This window comes from Epinephelus fuscoguttatus, linkage group LG5 (assembly GCF_011397635.1).
Source record: "Epinephelus fuscoguttatus linkage group LG5, E.fuscoguttatus.final_Chr_v1".
In the NCBI taxonomy this organism is placed as follows: Eukaryota; Metazoa; Chordata; class Actinopteri; order Perciformes; family Serranidae; genus Epinephelus; species Epinephelus fuscoguttatus.
In genome coordinates this window covers 16,568,817-16,585,015 of record NC_064756.1, presented here as the reverse complement: position 1 = coordinate 16,585,015, position 16,199 = coordinate 16,568,817, and the positions used below count along the sequence as shown (strand labels likewise).

Sequence of the window (16,199 nt, the reverse complement as noted above, 5' to 3'; positions counted from 1 at the left end):
ACTCGTTTGCAGAAAAGGCAAGCTCAAATAAATCAGAAGAGCGAAATCTAGAAGGATGATGAGAGATAATGTGAGAATGTGTGGCAGAATTTATTCTGTTTGTTTAACCTACATGTAAAAGGAAAAAGGAGGTTAACACTGTACATCACAGCCAGTGGTGCTTTGTAGCGCTTCAGTGTTGTGTAGAGAGGAGTTACAAATGATTGTGCGCACCATATCCAGGAGATAATGTCAGTAAATTTGAGCAAAATACAGACTTGGCTAATGTGCGGCATGAAACATAGACATGGGGGGATCATTTCTAAATCATGTGAGGTCCTCAGGTAATACTAGTCAAGGGCTTTCATTCACCATTCACTCATAAATATCTGTAAAAATCTGCTAGTTAGGTTTTGCTGTGCTATGAACATAAATTTACCTTGTGAATCCTTTTGGAGGACATCTTTCATTATTACTGTCCGCTTGTGAATTTGATATAAGAAGTATTACAGGAAGTTGGGGTTATTTCAGTATCTATCTTTAAACAGATGTTTGGTAATTTATTCATTTACTGTTTGTTCCTTGTCTTGATAATGTTAACATTACTCCAGGTCATTCTTTACATTTGTCTTCAGTTTGGTTCTGCATTATATCTCCACTTTTAATAGGTCACCGGCATTTTTAGTAGACTTGCACCTGATATATCGGCAGCGCTCGGAATCGGGCCGGTTTTCACGTGATCGGCCATGACCTGCGACGGCCGATCAGTCTAAAATATGCCAATTTAAAATGGCGGTCAAATTTCCGCCCCACCGCGTGATTGACATCCAGCAGCGCACACACCCACATGTGCAACTCGTGGCTTGGGCAATGTGAGGAAGTGAAACATGGGCGGCTTCTCGCCTTAATCATTCACGCACACACATCAAAAGAGAGAAAGTTGTTAACTGTCCACGTTAAACTGAACTGCGGAGCTCTCACTGCTGCACTGTGCCGCTTGAAAGTGACGAGGCGTGTGTCCGCGGGCCTAAAGACCTGTGTGAATTTTTCACAGGAGATATTTTTACTTTTGTCTATTCAAGAAATTACCCACAAATGCTATACACCAAGAATTCTTATTTTATTTATCTATGTTTTTATTTATGTATACCTTTTTTACTTATTTATTTTAATACTGTACCTGAAGTTATATTTGAGCAAAAAGGAAAATGTTTCTTAACCTGTGTCACTGTTTTTGTTTGTTTGTTTGTTTGTTTGTTTGAAATGATTATTGAAAAGCTGGTTGTATCTTGGTTAAAATGTTCTAATAAAGGAAAGATCTCAAGATCACACAATATCTTGTTGTGCTGTAAAGTGGTTTGAAAAAAATGAAATCGGAATCGGCCATCCAAACACTCTGCAAATCGGAAATCGGTATTGGCCCAAAAAATTGTAATGGGTTTAGACATAAAATGTATATTCCAATGTACTTGAAAATGGCACCTGTGTTATTTGATCCATATGTAATGGAGAGGAAGCTGTTGAAAACAATGGCAGATCATTGTAGCCTCTATAGAACAATATATATACAGTACAGGCCAAAAGTTTGGACACACCTTCTCATTCAATGCGTTTTCTTTATTTTCATGACTATTTACATTGTAGATTCTCACTGAAGGCATCAAAACTATGAATGAACACATGTGGAGTTATGTACTTAACAAAAAAGGTGAAATAACTGAAAACATGTTTTATATTCTAGTTTCTTCAAAATAGCCACCCTTTGCTCTGATTACTGCTTTGCACACTCTTGGCATTCTCTCCATGAGCTTCAAGAGGTAGTCACCTGAAATGGTTTCCACTTCACAGGTGTGCCTTATCAGGGTTAATCAGTGGAATTTCTTGCTTTATCAATGGGGTTGGGACCATCAGTTGTGTTGTGCAGAAGTCAGGTTAATACACAGCCGACAGCCCTATTGGACAACTGTTAAAATTCATATTATGGCAAGAACCAACCAGCTAACTAAAGAAAAACGAGTGGCCATCATTACTTTAAGAAATGAAGGTCAGTCAGTCCGGAAAATTGCAAAAACTTTAAATGTGTCCCCAAGTGAGTCGTAAAAACCATCAAGCGCTACAACGAAACTGGCACACATGAGGACCGACCAGGAAAGGAAGACCAAGAGTCACCTCTGCTTCTGAGGATAAGTTCATCAGTCACCAGCCTCAGAAATCGCAAGTTAACAGCAGCTCAGATCAGAGACCAGATGAATGCCACACAGAGTTCTAGCAGCAGACCCATCTCTAGAACAACTGTTAAGAGGAGACTGCGAATCAGGCCTTCATGGTCAAATAGCTGCTAGGAAACCACTGCTAAGGAGGCAACAAGCAGAAGAGATTTGTTTGGGCCAAGAAACACAAGGAATGGACATTAGACCAGTGGAAATCTGTGCTTTGGTCTGATGAGTCCAAATTTGAGATCTTTGGTTCCAACCACCGTGTCTTTGTGAGGCAGAAAAGGTGAGCGGATGGATTCCACATGCCTGGTTCCCACTGTGAAGCATGGAGGAGGAGGTGTGATGGTGTGGGGGTGTTTTGCTGGTGACACTGTTGGGGATTTATTCAAAATTGAAGGCACACTGAACCAGCATGGCTACCACAGCATCCTGCAGCGACATGCCATCCCATCGGTTTGCGTTTAGTTGGGCGATCATTTATTTTCGACAGGACAATGACCCCAAACACACCTCCAGGCTGTGTAAGGGCTATTTGACCAAGAAGGAGAGTGATGGAGTGCTGCGGCGGATGACCTGGCCTCCACAGTCACCGGACCTGAACCCAATCGAGATGGTTTGGGGTGAGCTGGACCGCAGAGTGAAGGCAAAGGGGCCAACAAGTGCTAAACACCTCTGGGAACTCCTTCAAGACTGTTGGAAAACCATTTCAGGTGACTACCTCTTGAAGCTCATGGAGAGAATGCCAAGAGTGTGCAAAGCAGTAATCAGAGCAAAGGGTGGCTATTTTGAAGAAACTAGAATATAAAACATGTTTTCAGTTATTTCACCTTTTTTTGTTAAGTACATAACTCCACATGTGTCCATTCATAGTTTTGATGCCTTCAGTGAGAATCTACAATGTAAATAGTCATGAAAATAAAGAAAACGCATTGAATGAGAAGGTGTGTCCAAACTTTTGGCCTGTACTGTATATGTGGATGTGTTCCACTCCAGATGGCTGACTAGCTTTTTGTTCATATGTTTTCAATGGTGTGTGAGACAGAAATGCAATTTGTCTCTGTCATTTGTGTGTGTGTGTGTGTGTGTGTGTGTGTGTGTGTATTGGGGTTTTTATTGTGCAATTTTAATCTGTGTTAATTGGTTTGTTTGTCTTTACTGTGTGTGTGTGTGTGTGTGTGTGTGTGTGTGTGTGTGTGTGTGTGTGTGTAGAGGCTCAACGCTGCTTAAATAGAGGAGGGGTTCTGTCTGTGTGTGTGACAGAGTGCTGTGGAATTTCTCAATCAGATCCAAAAGAGCTTATTGGTTTTAACCGAAGACAGACTGCTGTGTATGTATATGTGTGTGTGTGTGTGTGTGTGTGTGTGTGTGTGTGTGTGTGTGTGTAGTTGCATGACTGGTTGAGTTCCTCAGCTGTAACAACACTGCATCCCTCTCTTCTCAGTCATAACATCTTTCCTATTCTGTCTCTCCCTCCTTCCGCTTTCTTTGCATTTGGGTTTAAAATACTTGGACAGTATTTCAAGGCAATAGTTTTATTTTCTTCTTGGTTGTCAGTTGCAGAAATCTGTATTTGTTTGACATCATCTGGCTTAAAACCAAATAATCTTCAAATGACGATGATAATCCACTTTAAGCAATTAAAAAAACGTTCTTTGTTCTGAGTGTGGGAAGATTTTCCCCTTTGGAGTTTTGATGTTTGTTTTCTGCTTTCAAAAATGAATTGTTTTCTGTTTTTCCAAAAATGTATGTCATTTTTTTTTTATAAATGTCCCACCAAATCTGCATGCATTTGTAATGTAATTAGTCCACTTGTATGTAATGGGAATACTGGAAATATGACAGTAGTTCCTTCGTTGAAACAGAGAGCAAATGTAACAGCAAATGTAAAACTTAAACTACAGCAATCAATGAAATATAATCTTAGGAATAACTGTGCAGCCCCACACAAGAGCAGCAAAAGTTTATCAGACCAGTCAGCTTCTCATCCGCTCTTAGGTCAGTGTTCACCTCACCAAGCAAAAGGTTCATGGGGACTTGCAGACTAATCACTATGAAATGGCTGCAGGTTGCTTTATGATTAAATGTGCATACAGTGGATTTAGAGTGGACTCAACAACTGGCACAAGACTCTAAACACTTGACAACACTGCTCACTCCATAATAATAACCTCCACAGGGCCTGTAAATCCCCAAATAATTACCTGAGGTTTTTATTGACAGTGCAGTTTATTTGTTTTCCAGTAATAAGAGAGAAGAAACTGCATTAGCTTCCACTTGGTAAAGGCTTAACAGTGCTGCGGTGTTGACAGACACTGGCCTGAGTAAAGCAATCAGACTGCTCATTACACTGTTGGTGGTTGTGGATCTGCAAAGGGCCTGCTGCAGTTCTCACCCTGCCTACACACACACACACACACACACACACACACACACACACTGGGTTTGACCCTCAGCTGTTTCCTGACAGCGGTTCACATGACATGATTAAAGCTAGGTCAGCACACCACATTACAAAAGTCATCAGTTCATTATCAGTTTAGTATCATTCTTACACTTCTTTTTAATCTCTGCCTTCCTCTGTCTCACTGTCACTGCCTCTTCCTTCCCCACCCTGCTGCTTTTGTCCTTCTAGCAACACTGGGGTTTAATTGTATTGAAATAGTGTGTCTTTATTTCATCTTACCAGGTTGTAGGTTAACTGTATTAGGCCAGTTTAGAAGTTGTGCTAATCTAACTTGTGCATGCTGTGATCATATTTTACTTAGGTCTGACAGCAGCATTCTGTACACTGAAAGGCTCGAGGCCATTTCACAAGCAACATGTCACAGTCTCCATCTGTTATTTTTGTACATGAGGATTTAATTGTGTTTCGATTTTCTCTTCCTCTCTCCTTCTCCCCAGGCTCTTTGTATAAATGTACAGTGCAGCGATGTGTTGGAGACGCTAAGCCTGATTTTCTGCGGTGCAGATGTAAATTGTTCAACTGGAATGGCAAGTTGGCCCTCTGTTCTGTCACTGGCCAACGCACACTCTCAACCCTTACAGGCTGAGTTACTCAGCCACAATCTCAACACAGGTATGGGAAGACTGTGCGCACACGGTCACATATATATACATCAGATTGTTAATCAGTGATGTGTGATAGATATACTGTGCTGATTGACATCTGAGTTGGATCTATGCCAGCTTTATGTAAAGATTAAAAAAGGGATTATATTGTACATTGTGACAGTTTTGTTTAAGTCAAACTCAGGATGAAAAGAGCTCAGCCTCAGCTTACGTATTAAATTATGCTGTAAACCTGATACTGTCTATAATGTCTGGCTATGTGTGACAGTAATACATTCCTAAATGTTGAATAACCAAATACACTTTCCTGTCATACCCAGGAGTGTTTGGGATGTATAACACTTTCCACTTAACTTCACCAGATGCACTGCTCCTTATTTTACGTTTCGTTTCTTTGTTTGTTCTCCCACAGAGCTACCACGGTCAGAGGTGGGCGGAGACATGGAGGCGATACATTACACACCACCATCTTGCGTGTCTCACAACGGCTTCCTGTTCAAGACTGCATCCATGGCTCGAGCTATCACGGAGCGCAAAGCCAGAGAGGGTATTCACAGACACCATGCAACACTTACTTACCCTCCACCCTGAAGGAATATACAACACTTATAATGAGTACACTGTGTATTTGTGAAGCCATTCTCTAAACAAAGTCATGTGGAAGGTAAAAAATTGGTTTCACTGTAAATCTTTATGTGTCCCTCCATGCAGAGTTCAGTCGTCGCTGGTGCACGCTGAATGATGGCACCTTCAGCTACTACGAGAGTGACAAGAACTCGAATCCTAATGGAGCTCTGAAGGCTCCAGAGATAGTCTGTCTGGCTGTGGATGCACCTGAGAGACATGGGTACGCAAACACACACAGGACAAACTGATACATGTTCTCTTCCGTTTGCTTTCTGTATGAAATTACCATCACTATTTCAAACTGATATTATACACATAAGCTAAAACTGAATCACTGTGTTATTCAGAGTCGGCTATACACGTAAAGTATAACAATCGCCTGTCTGGACATATGAATTTATCTTTTTCCCTCTGTCTCCTTGTCTCCCAACCTCTCTTTAATCCTCAGGTACGACCACACCTTTGAACTCTACTCCGAGTCAGAGCGTCTCTATCTGTTCGGCACTGATGACCCAGACAGCCACAAGGAATGGGTCAAGTCTATTGCCAAGGTAACCACCGAATACATATTGGGGTCTAGAATCACAAATCCTTATACCTTCTCCACAGATGGACCCTCACAGAATTGGCACAGTAATTGTTCATTTCTTGTCATGAAGTCTGAGAGCTGTGATAAGTGGAAGGTGTTCAGTTCCAGCTCTGCTTACACTGGAAATGCTGCCTGCCTAGTGGTCAGGACAGAGCTAGCTAATGCTGACCTGTTTCCTGTGCCACATATTTTCCTCAGAACAGCACTTCTCGCAGCTGATGTAATTGTCAGCTGCGTGATGATGTGAAGTGAACGGTTACTTTAACTTCTGCTCTGCTGAAGCTGATGGATGTAGTGAAGTGTGTGATCGCAAAACTCTTTTTATCTGTAAAGCAGTGTGGACGATTGACTGAATAACAAAAAATTGCATCTACTTGCTGTTACTATGATAGATGGACAGCATATCCACGGCTCCTGCATGTCTAGCCACAAAGCAATGGCGCTACTATGAAGTATTGTGCAGGAGCTTTAACCTCTAACATTTCTTTTAACAATTTCATTAGAATTGGTTTTCACACAGGGGTACAGACTGAAATAGTTAATCATCATCAAAAGAGAAGAGAAACCGTGATTAATGTGCATTTTAAAACCACAATGTCCCTGTTTTATTTGTAGAGCTTTATCCCGGCCTCTGCGGAGCCCCTGCTGAGGTTGGCTTTTGAGCGGATCGGGCGGCTGAAGTGTAAAGACGGCTTGAACCTACAAACATCCAAGGTTGGCTGGTTTGCCCTGGTGGGCTCCACACTTCACGCCTACCTGGAGGACAGCCAGGGAGAAGAGATCCACCTCCGGAAGCTGAATGAACTCTGTGAGTTTTGCGTGTAAACTCATCCTGGTTTAACCCAGTATTTCTACACAGTTGCAGATGAAGATTAGGTTCCACAAATATCACTAGTATTATACTATTTGTAGAATTGAAGTGGTGGCTGGATTGTTTCCTAGCTAGGATTATTTCCAACTTGTGTGATCCAAACATTTCCGATAACTCCAGAGCATTGTCCAAAAGTCAAAATTTATTGAAGATAATAAATGTAATGATTTCCAAAATTCACAACATGTTTTTATCTAACAAAATATTATGCTTTAATCCATATTTGTTGGCATTTGGCCTTTAAAACACACAATCTCACTGCGGCCACACAAAGGGAGGCACGCACCTGTACTATAGGGGCGGTCAGCAGTCTAACAGCACCATACTATTTCTATTGTATTTTTAAATTTGACCAGGGAGTCCCATTGAGATTAAACATCTCCTGTACGAGAGGGACCATGCCAAGGTGGCAGCCGTGCAAAAATCACAATATATTAAAACACAACATGTAAAACATGATACACAAAATTCACAGTGCAGAACGGCTATTTTACTTTCTATTGAGGCGTCAAGAATTACAATCATCCCACATACCCCAAAGCCATTACTACACTGAATGCTGCACTGAAATCACACAGCCAGTAATATTTAATATCTATACTTACATCATGTGCAATAACTTTATTAATTTATTTATTTTATGTGCAATAATTTTAACTTATTTTATGTTCATGGAATATGTTGGCACTGCTTGTGTGTGTGTGCGTGCGTGTGTGTGTGCATTCAGAGTATGAATGAATGATATCTTATCCCCTCCTTGATTATTTACTTATTACTTTTATAATGAGTTCTGTTTTTATTCTGTGCATTGCATTTCATTTTATTTATTCACAATGACAATAAAAAGAATTGAATTAAAGACATTTTATCTCATAAAAGTAAAACCATTATTTAGAGGGATGGGATGACTTCAGGAAATATGACAAAAGACAAGTAAAGCTTCATTTGAAAACCTCGATAAAAGCTTTGAATGTGAAAAAAGGATTTAATACAACCCTAATAGGTACACACAATCTGCACTTTTACTGCTTATGTACTGTACTGCAGAGTGATGACTGACAGAACAGTTGTTTAGAAAGAAACCTTAAGTAAACATATCAGTATAAAATGCAGTAGTTTTAAGCACATGCACATGCTGTGAAGTTCACTCTGTTTAAAAGCATTGCTATCTGGAATAATATGATCACTATGCTTTTGTTATTTACAGCGATTCAACAAGAGAATGAGGTGCTGGTCCTGGTGGAGAGAGGCAGGTGAGAGGGGAGATGGATTGCAGATTGTTTGGTATAGTGGTGATGCTAAAGGGGAAAATTAATGTTTGCTTCTGTGTTTGACTTCTTACCTGTCCTACAGTGTCCAGCCACTTTAAACAGTGTACAGTCAATAGAATAGTAATGTGTATCTTTCAAAATGTGATCTGCATTTTCTCCATTACTCCCATGCCCTTTTCCCATCTCTTCTTCTCATGTTGAATCTTATCGTCCCTTCTCCCCTGTCTTTATCCAGAACTCTGTACATAGAGGGAGAGAGGAAGTTGGATTTTGTCGGCTGGTGCGGGGCCATCCAGGCGGCAGCGGGGAGTGGAGGAGACACACTGAGCCAGCAGCAGCTGACAGAGACAGACATACCTGTCATAGTGCACAGCTGCATCGGCTACATCACGCAGTGTGGTGAGAGACATCAACACTGACAGGGACATAAATGCATTTAAAGGGTCACGCATTTCTTCAGTCACACAGTGTGTCCACATACAAAGGCTCCTTATCTCTGCCACACATACATGCCTGCATTTATATCACGGGAGTCTTTATACTGGTACATAGTCTACTTTCTTTATTGCCGTTACTGTGTGCACACTTGGCACTTGTGTGTCCTCATGTGACGATAATAGCAGGACCTCTGGCTCTGCAGAGGCCCACAGGCCGCAACACAACAAAACAACTCAGTTCCGCCGTCATTTCTCCCACAGTGCTGCTTGTCTTTCCCTCTGTTTTGGATTCTTTTCCTTACTTTCTCACTCTTCCGTCCTTTGTCTTCCTCCCACTGGCACCAGCTGACCTGCGGTCTTTCACTCTGACTTGTTTTCCCTCTCCTTTCTGTCAGCCCCTCTTCTCTCCATTTGATCTCTCTTTTCCTCCTTTCACTCCTACAGTTCCCTCCATTTGCTGTACGCACTTGTGTGTTTCCACATACTGTATGTGTAAGTGTGTGTGTGTGTGTGTGTGTGTGGGTGGGTGGGTGGGAGGCTTCATTTTGCTGATATCGCCTACTTTCCTGTCTGGGATGTTAATCCCTTTGGTCAGCTTTCTGGGAAACCAGGGCAGAACTGTCCTCATTTTTGCCTTTATGTACTGGCAGTGGTCATCTACCATGACACAACATTAAGCGTTACCATCCTTTATGTTGTGATCAGGTTTTTTTTTTAACCTTTCATCTAAGTAAACTGAATTCCTCTGGGTGTTTGGAGCCATATGAGGACCTGTAGGCCCTTGACCTGGAATTTCTGGTCCTGACGAGTGATTAAAGCGTGTCATAAAGGAACCACATTGTGATCAGGACTCAGCTGAGAAATCTGGCACACTTGGTTGGAACAGGATTTTAATCCTGACTCAGTGCTACAGAACAACAGGACCAGATGCCCTCTAGTGGGCATAACATGCACTGAGTCATTTAAAAAGTGTGTCACATCCAGGACATATTTTTTCTACTTTAACAAGAAACTGCACCCAGTGGAGAAAATTGTAAGCATGTTGCTGTTCTGGCCCCACCACAGTGATGTCACAGCAGATATATTTTGCTGATTTGCTGTGTTTTGACTGACTGATGATGGATTACACATTCTTTGGCGTTGTTGATTGGCAGCTTGCTTCAGAGTTTTAGCCTTTGGAGAACAGTGCAGCAGCAGCATTTTGCTCATGAAACAGTTTATAAGAACACAATCATAGGACACAAAATCAAATAGCCACATATTCATTGATCCTCTTAACACCCCATCTCCAAAATAGGTCTAGTTTTGAGGTGCAATATATTGCACATTTTTTACACATTAGCATTTTTAATTCTCATCATTTCAGTTGACAGTTCTGAATCTACACTTTTTCCTAGGCTTGACCTCTGAGGGAATATATCGTAAGAGTGGCGTGAACTCCCGTGTGGCAGCGCTTTTGGAGAGATTCCGCCGTGACGCTCGCAGTCTTCGACTGAAGGAAGGAGAGCACCAGGTAGACGACGTCTCCAACACACTCAAGCGCTTCTTCAGGGAGTTGGAAGAGGGACTGTTCACGTCGCAGGATGCCAGCACCTGGCTCAGTACCACTGGTAAGATTTACAGGACAGTTGTTGTGCCCTGCTGAACAGTCAAGCTGTGATTTAAGGATGGGCCAGTTCACTCAAATCACAAAAAACAGGTTTTTCTGCTTACACCGTGGGGTATCCAGCCGTACACATGACGTACAAGAGTTTTATTTTTAATTTGTGAAGTTTAGAGATACTGTGAGACTTCTGATGCCACTCCAGTACACTGGAGGTGAATAAAATCACCTGACCTTACAATTAACAGTTTTAACAGTTTAGGCACTATTTTATGCTACAGAAGTAATCCCAATGGACTCATGCTGTATTGGTGTGGCAAGAGAAGCGTCAATGACTGATGTCTCAAAACCTCTGAACAGACAGTTCACCCCAAAATCAAAGTTTTATTATTATTTTTCCTTTTACCTGTAGTGCTATTTATCCACAGACCTTGTTGTGAGCAGTTTCATGTAGGAACTATTTTCTTTACAATGAACCACATCCCCCAAATGTATCTCCACGTACAAGGAAGCATGAATCTACTGCTAACTCCCCTAGCACCACAGAGCTAGCTAGCATTAGAGCTCAGCTGAGGAGGAGACATTTAATGCTTACATCTCGCACTGTGGCATGAGCCTCTAATCCCTGAGTAGATGCACGCTTCCTTTTGTGACGCGATAAGGTCAATGGGTTTAGTTCTGTAGAAAGAAAATAGTTCCTACATGAAACTGCTTACAACAAGGTCTGTTGATTATCTTGACCTTAACCGGGTCATGACTTCTGGAAAGAGACATTGCTGTTGATTTTTTTCAAATATATTTTTTTGGCACTTTGAGCCCCACAAGTGCTATCTAGTTCCATTATATTGGATAAAAGACATCTCTACAGAGGATATCTCCAACACTCTGCAACTCACACCAAAACATTCTAGACTGATAAATAGCATTACAGGTAAGATAAAAAATATTTTAGGGTGAACTGTCAGTTTGAGGGCAGTTAAAGAAGGAAACAACTGTGGAAAAGTGTTTTCACATCAAGAGATTTAGGAGAAGTTTAGTCAGACTACTACCACATCAGTTTGCCAGAGAGGCTACATACTCCATACTCCATACATGCAACTGATTCACAAGCATTTGTGTCAGAGCGCTACAGTAAATCTTTATCAGGAGCTTGTCACTTTTAACTCTGCCTTGAATCTCATGTTCCATTTCTGTCTTTTTTCCTTCTTTCTCTCTCGTTTTATTTGTCTTCATTTTTATATCTCTATCCCCCTTTCACTGATACTTTCTTCTCCATCTCTCTCTTTCCTTTTTGTTCTGACACTCTCATCTTGTGCTTTCCATCTTTCCCTCTTACACCTCCTGACATTTTCTGTGATCCTCCTCTTTATATTCCCTCTGCATTCATCATTTTCTCTAAACCTCTCCTTGCCGTCTACTCCAGCCATTCAGGATGAAAGCAAGAAAATCTCCCAGTACCAGCTGCTGTTTCACAGACTGCCTCGTGTCAACAAGGCTACACTACAAGCCCTTATCAATCATCTTTACTGGTGAGAAACACGCACATTAAAATCCTCCTGTATCTCTGTACACGTTTGTGTGCACGTGCCCATGTGTGTTTGTCCTGCATGTGTTTCAGCGTGCAGCGTTTTTCTGAGCTGAACCAGATGAACCTCCATAACCTGGCCATAGTGTTCGGTCCCACACTGTTCCAGGCCGATGGGAAGGACTTCACCGCTGGCCGTGCTATAGAGGACCTCATACAGCACTACACACTCATCTTTGAGGTCAGGCTCACTGCTCACTGCTCACTGTTACAGAGGGGTGACGGGAGGGCAAAACATTTTGTTCTGGAAGCTGATGCATTGATCTTAAGTGATGTCGTCTGAAAACACAACATGCATTGCTCTAAAAGGTTGAGATGTCAAAGAACGTGGCATCTTACATTGGCTGCAAGATTAAGCTCCCGAAAAGTAGAACAGATTCCAGCACTGCTATTTTCTTTTCCTTTTTTTTGTGGTGATAAGTTTATGTTCTTACTGTGCTTGTTGTTTTTACAGAAAATTCAATAGAGAACAAGATGGGAAAAGCAGAAGGAAGTTAGGAAGAGAGTCAGGAAATACATAATGATAGGATTGCCTCTCGTAAGCTTACAATGAAATCCCTGCGGCTATTGTCAAAATGTAAACAACAGCCCGACAACAGAAAGCCTACGAGGAAGTAAATAAAGAGGTTTGAGCTGCCGGTGGGGGTTTTGCTAGAGATCTTAAGATTGGCGTGATCCTGTAATTTAAGTATTAACTGTTTGTCAGTTGATAAATGATTTACTGTTGAGTGAGTGACTGAATGTAATCTTACTTGTTTGCAGGTGGATGAGCAGCAGCTCAAGAAGCAACTGGAAGAGATCACTGTTATCATCCAAGTGCGAGAGAAACTCAACACAAAGTTTCCTGTGAGTCACACAAAGCACCCGTCGGTGTTGTTGCACACCTGCATGCACATGTATGCTGCAGTTGGACACCTATGCATGCTGTTATTTGTTTCCTTAAGTTGTTGTCTTTCTGTGTGACCTTTTCTGTGTGCGTTTGTGCGTGCTGGACACATCAGAGTACTGAACCTGGAGGACACTTCATCTGTACAGTGTACCTGGAGGAAAAGAAGGACACAGCAGAGCAACATGTCAAGGTGACCCAGACTTCACCAAATGACACAATGTTACTTACATTTCACACTTTTGGTGCCCAGTAGTTTCTTGTGTGGCACAGGGAAAAACAGCTGGCTACATTAGTATGATGCTACACTGTCGCCCTTTACTAAGAAGTGAGGAGCGTGAAACTCCAGAGTAACTGTGTAACTTCTTCCCTCAGATCCCTGGCTCTATGACAGCAGCAGAGCTGACCTGTGAGGTCCTGGACCGGCGTAACATCGCAGTTAAAGACAAAGAGTACTGGAACTGCTGGGAGGTCAGCGACAAGGAGGAAATGGGTGAGTAAGATGAGGAGACGGACAGAGAAGGCACAGTATCTGACAAAAACCTAACCTTTTTGTGCTTTTAATTTTGACGCATGTGATGATTTTTTTATTTTAATTTTATTTGCAAACACATAAAAGAGCATAAAATACAGATAATGAAAAATAAGAAACGTGTCAGTAGAGGTCAAGAAGCCGCAGGCTTCTAAAACGGACCTCCCATAAACTTAGGACAAAAATAAAATTACCAAAAAAAGAGGAAAAAAGATATAAAAACTAACACAATTAAGAAAACCCAACAAAGATAAATGACAGCAAGAGGATAACAAGCTCTTAATAATGTGAACTTTGGCGTTCCATACCGGTACACCACGATATCTATAGGAGTACAGGCCATGTTTTGTTGTGTAAAAAGGAGGGTGGAGATGATCCACCTGTCACATTATAGGAATGCATTTGGGAATAAAATTTAAAGTAGTTGCTAAAGGATGATGGTAGAGAAGAAGGCAGGAACATATACTTTTTTATAAACACAGTTGGAGTTGGAGAAAGAAGCCAATCTTACAAATTGCTTCTGCAGCTAATAAAGTGTCAGGGAATTTCTACAATTTTGGCACAAACGTCCAACTGGACTCAAGTATGAACTGATGAGAATCTGGTGAGTAATCACTGTGACCTAACAAAACACGTTTTTGGACATAACTCAAGAATTCAGATGCTAATCATGATGACATTTCACACAAATGTCTAAAGGTCAAAGGTTAGCTTCACTGTGACATCATAATGCTCTGCAAAAACACTTTTCTGGACATCATTCAACATTATAACTCAGAAACAGAAGGGAGACATTTGGTTAGATACTGAATTGGTGACACCAATCTTGGGTTCCCACACTGAATCTATAGATCCTCAGTGCTGCCGGGGGGAAGATGTGTGCGAAGCATCCATGTTTTTACAGACATAGATGTAAACTTTAAGTGCAATTTGATTGGTTTGCAGAGGGATACAACTGCAAGGTGGTGATTCTAGTTACAAATAAGATTATCATGTTGTTATTGTGAATTTATCGCCATAGATATGTCTTGAATACAGCTCTTTTGGTTAGGAAAGCAACAGTGGTCACTTTGGAAATTAAAAAAAGGCCCAGAGCGACCCAAAAACAATGACTCAAAGGTTGTGAAGGGCTCTCCGCTCAACCTGCAGCATGACCTACTGAAAGTGACACACAAATTCCAGAGGCGAGAAGATCATTCTGGGCAATGTGACTGTGTGTCGTGGTTTGTTTTGAGCCTGGTATGTGGGCCATCTGGTTCCCCACCGGGAAGCCTGTAGGTTGCTTATCGAATGCCAGTAACACTCAACTGATCTGGCAGATTTCCCATCACTGGCCAGAAAACCAACCTGCTGATTACAGGGGTATATCGGGGAATTATGCTGCGAAAAGGAGGACTATTAGAAATAGTATGATTACAAGAAGACATGGAGGAAAATTTCTGTCTGTCACTTGTTCAGTACAGAAATAACAAAAGACAACAAAAGGTAGTTTTGAGTTTGGTATGTAGGCGTGCAAGCAGAAACTGTTTATAAAGATGTGAAGTACCATCGTTGTGTGCCATATCTGTATTCCATTGTCTGCTAAAATAGAAACAAAAACATTTTTTCATAGCTACAAAAAACAACATGCACTGTTTATTTTTGCGTCAAGAGCACAGCCTGTTTGTCTGAGAAATGATCATGTAAACAAATGATTTGAGGACACTTTGGATTTTCTTATATCACCCTTTGTTTTACATCCCTCTGCTTCCCTCAGAACGTCCACTGCACTATCAGGAGCGAGTCTTACCCATCCTCCACTCCTTTGGCACAGACTCCCATCTGCTCATCAAGAAACACCTCGCCATGGAGGCCATGATGGTTTACCTGGGTAAACACACACTCACAAATCAACTGCTAACAAAATGATTCTCTCTAAAACATTGTGCTGTTAGTCCTCTATATGTCCTCTATCTTTATAATCTCTCATTCTGCCCTGCAGCCAGTAAAGTGGATGTATCCAAACACGGGATGATGAAATTCAGAGAAGAGCGAAGCATCTTGGGATTGGGACTGTCCTCTGGAAGTTTCCACGACCGATATTTCATCCTCAACTCCAGCTCTCTGAGAATGTACAAGGAAGTCAGAGTAAGAGTGAGAGATTTGCGGGAAACACATTTCTCATTTCCTGTTGTTACATTCCTTCATAGGCTGTTTCTGTCTCTCTCTGTCTGTCAGAGTAACCGTCCGGAACGTGACTGGCAAGTGAAAAACCTAAAGGTCTACCTGGGCATTAAGAAGAAAGTCCGCCCTCCTACATGGTGAGAATATGCAGTGTGGCACTGATGTGACTTTGTATCCTCCTCACGTCTACTGACTGACAAACAACAGGTGGCTGCTCTGAATTGCGAGAGCTGTAAAAACAACCATTGTCGGAATGTTATATTTGCTGTAATGGAAAAGCCGGGACTTTAGCCGCTGGCACCTGCCTGTCAAACAGAAAAACGGCCAGCTCCCTGTCACAATGCTCACCAGTGGAAGTGGAAGTGGAAGTG

The 16,199-nt window shown here is 41.6% G+C and overlaps 1 protein-coding gene across 5 annotated transcripts in view; it reads left to right on the top strand.

Annotated features, from left to right (window-relative positions):
- The window catches only part of LOC125889475 (arf-GAP with Rho-GAP domain, ANK repeat and PH domain-containing protein 1-like), a 69,007-nt gene that overhangs the window by 40,991 nt on the left and 11,817 nt on the right, over nt 1–16,199 (top strand). For all 5 annotated transcript variants that reach the window (XM_049577505.1, XM_049577506.1, XM_049577503.1 and 2 more), the window contains 16 exons: nt 5,097–5,271; nt 5,677–5,811; nt 5,976–6,111; nt 6,340–6,442; nt 7,096–7,288; nt 8,559–8,604; nt 8,858–9,021; nt 10,457–10,669; nt 12,086–12,191; nt 12,281–12,428; nt 13,010–13,093; nt 13,249–13,326; nt 13,509–13,626; nt 15,422–15,535; nt 15,647–15,792; nt 15,883–15,965. In XM_049577505.1, coding sequence (XP_049433462.1) covers nt 5,097–5,271; nt 5,677–5,811; nt 5,976–6,111; nt 6,340–6,442; nt 7,096–7,288; nt 8,559–8,604; nt 8,858–9,021; nt 10,457–10,669; nt 12,086–12,191; nt 12,281–12,428; nt 13,010–13,093; nt 13,249–13,326; nt 13,509–13,626; nt 15,422–15,535; nt 15,647–15,792; nt 15,883–15,965 — 2,042 coding nt within the window. The remainder of the gene's footprint in view (nt 1–5,096; nt 5,272–5,676; nt 5,812–5,975; nt 6,112–6,339; nt 6,443–7,095; nt 7,289–8,558; nt 8,605–8,857; nt 9,022–10,456; nt 10,670–12,085; nt 12,192–12,280; nt 12,429–13,009; nt 13,094–13,248; nt 13,327–13,508; nt 13,627–15,421; nt 15,536–15,646; nt 15,793–15,882; nt 15,966–16,199) is intronic.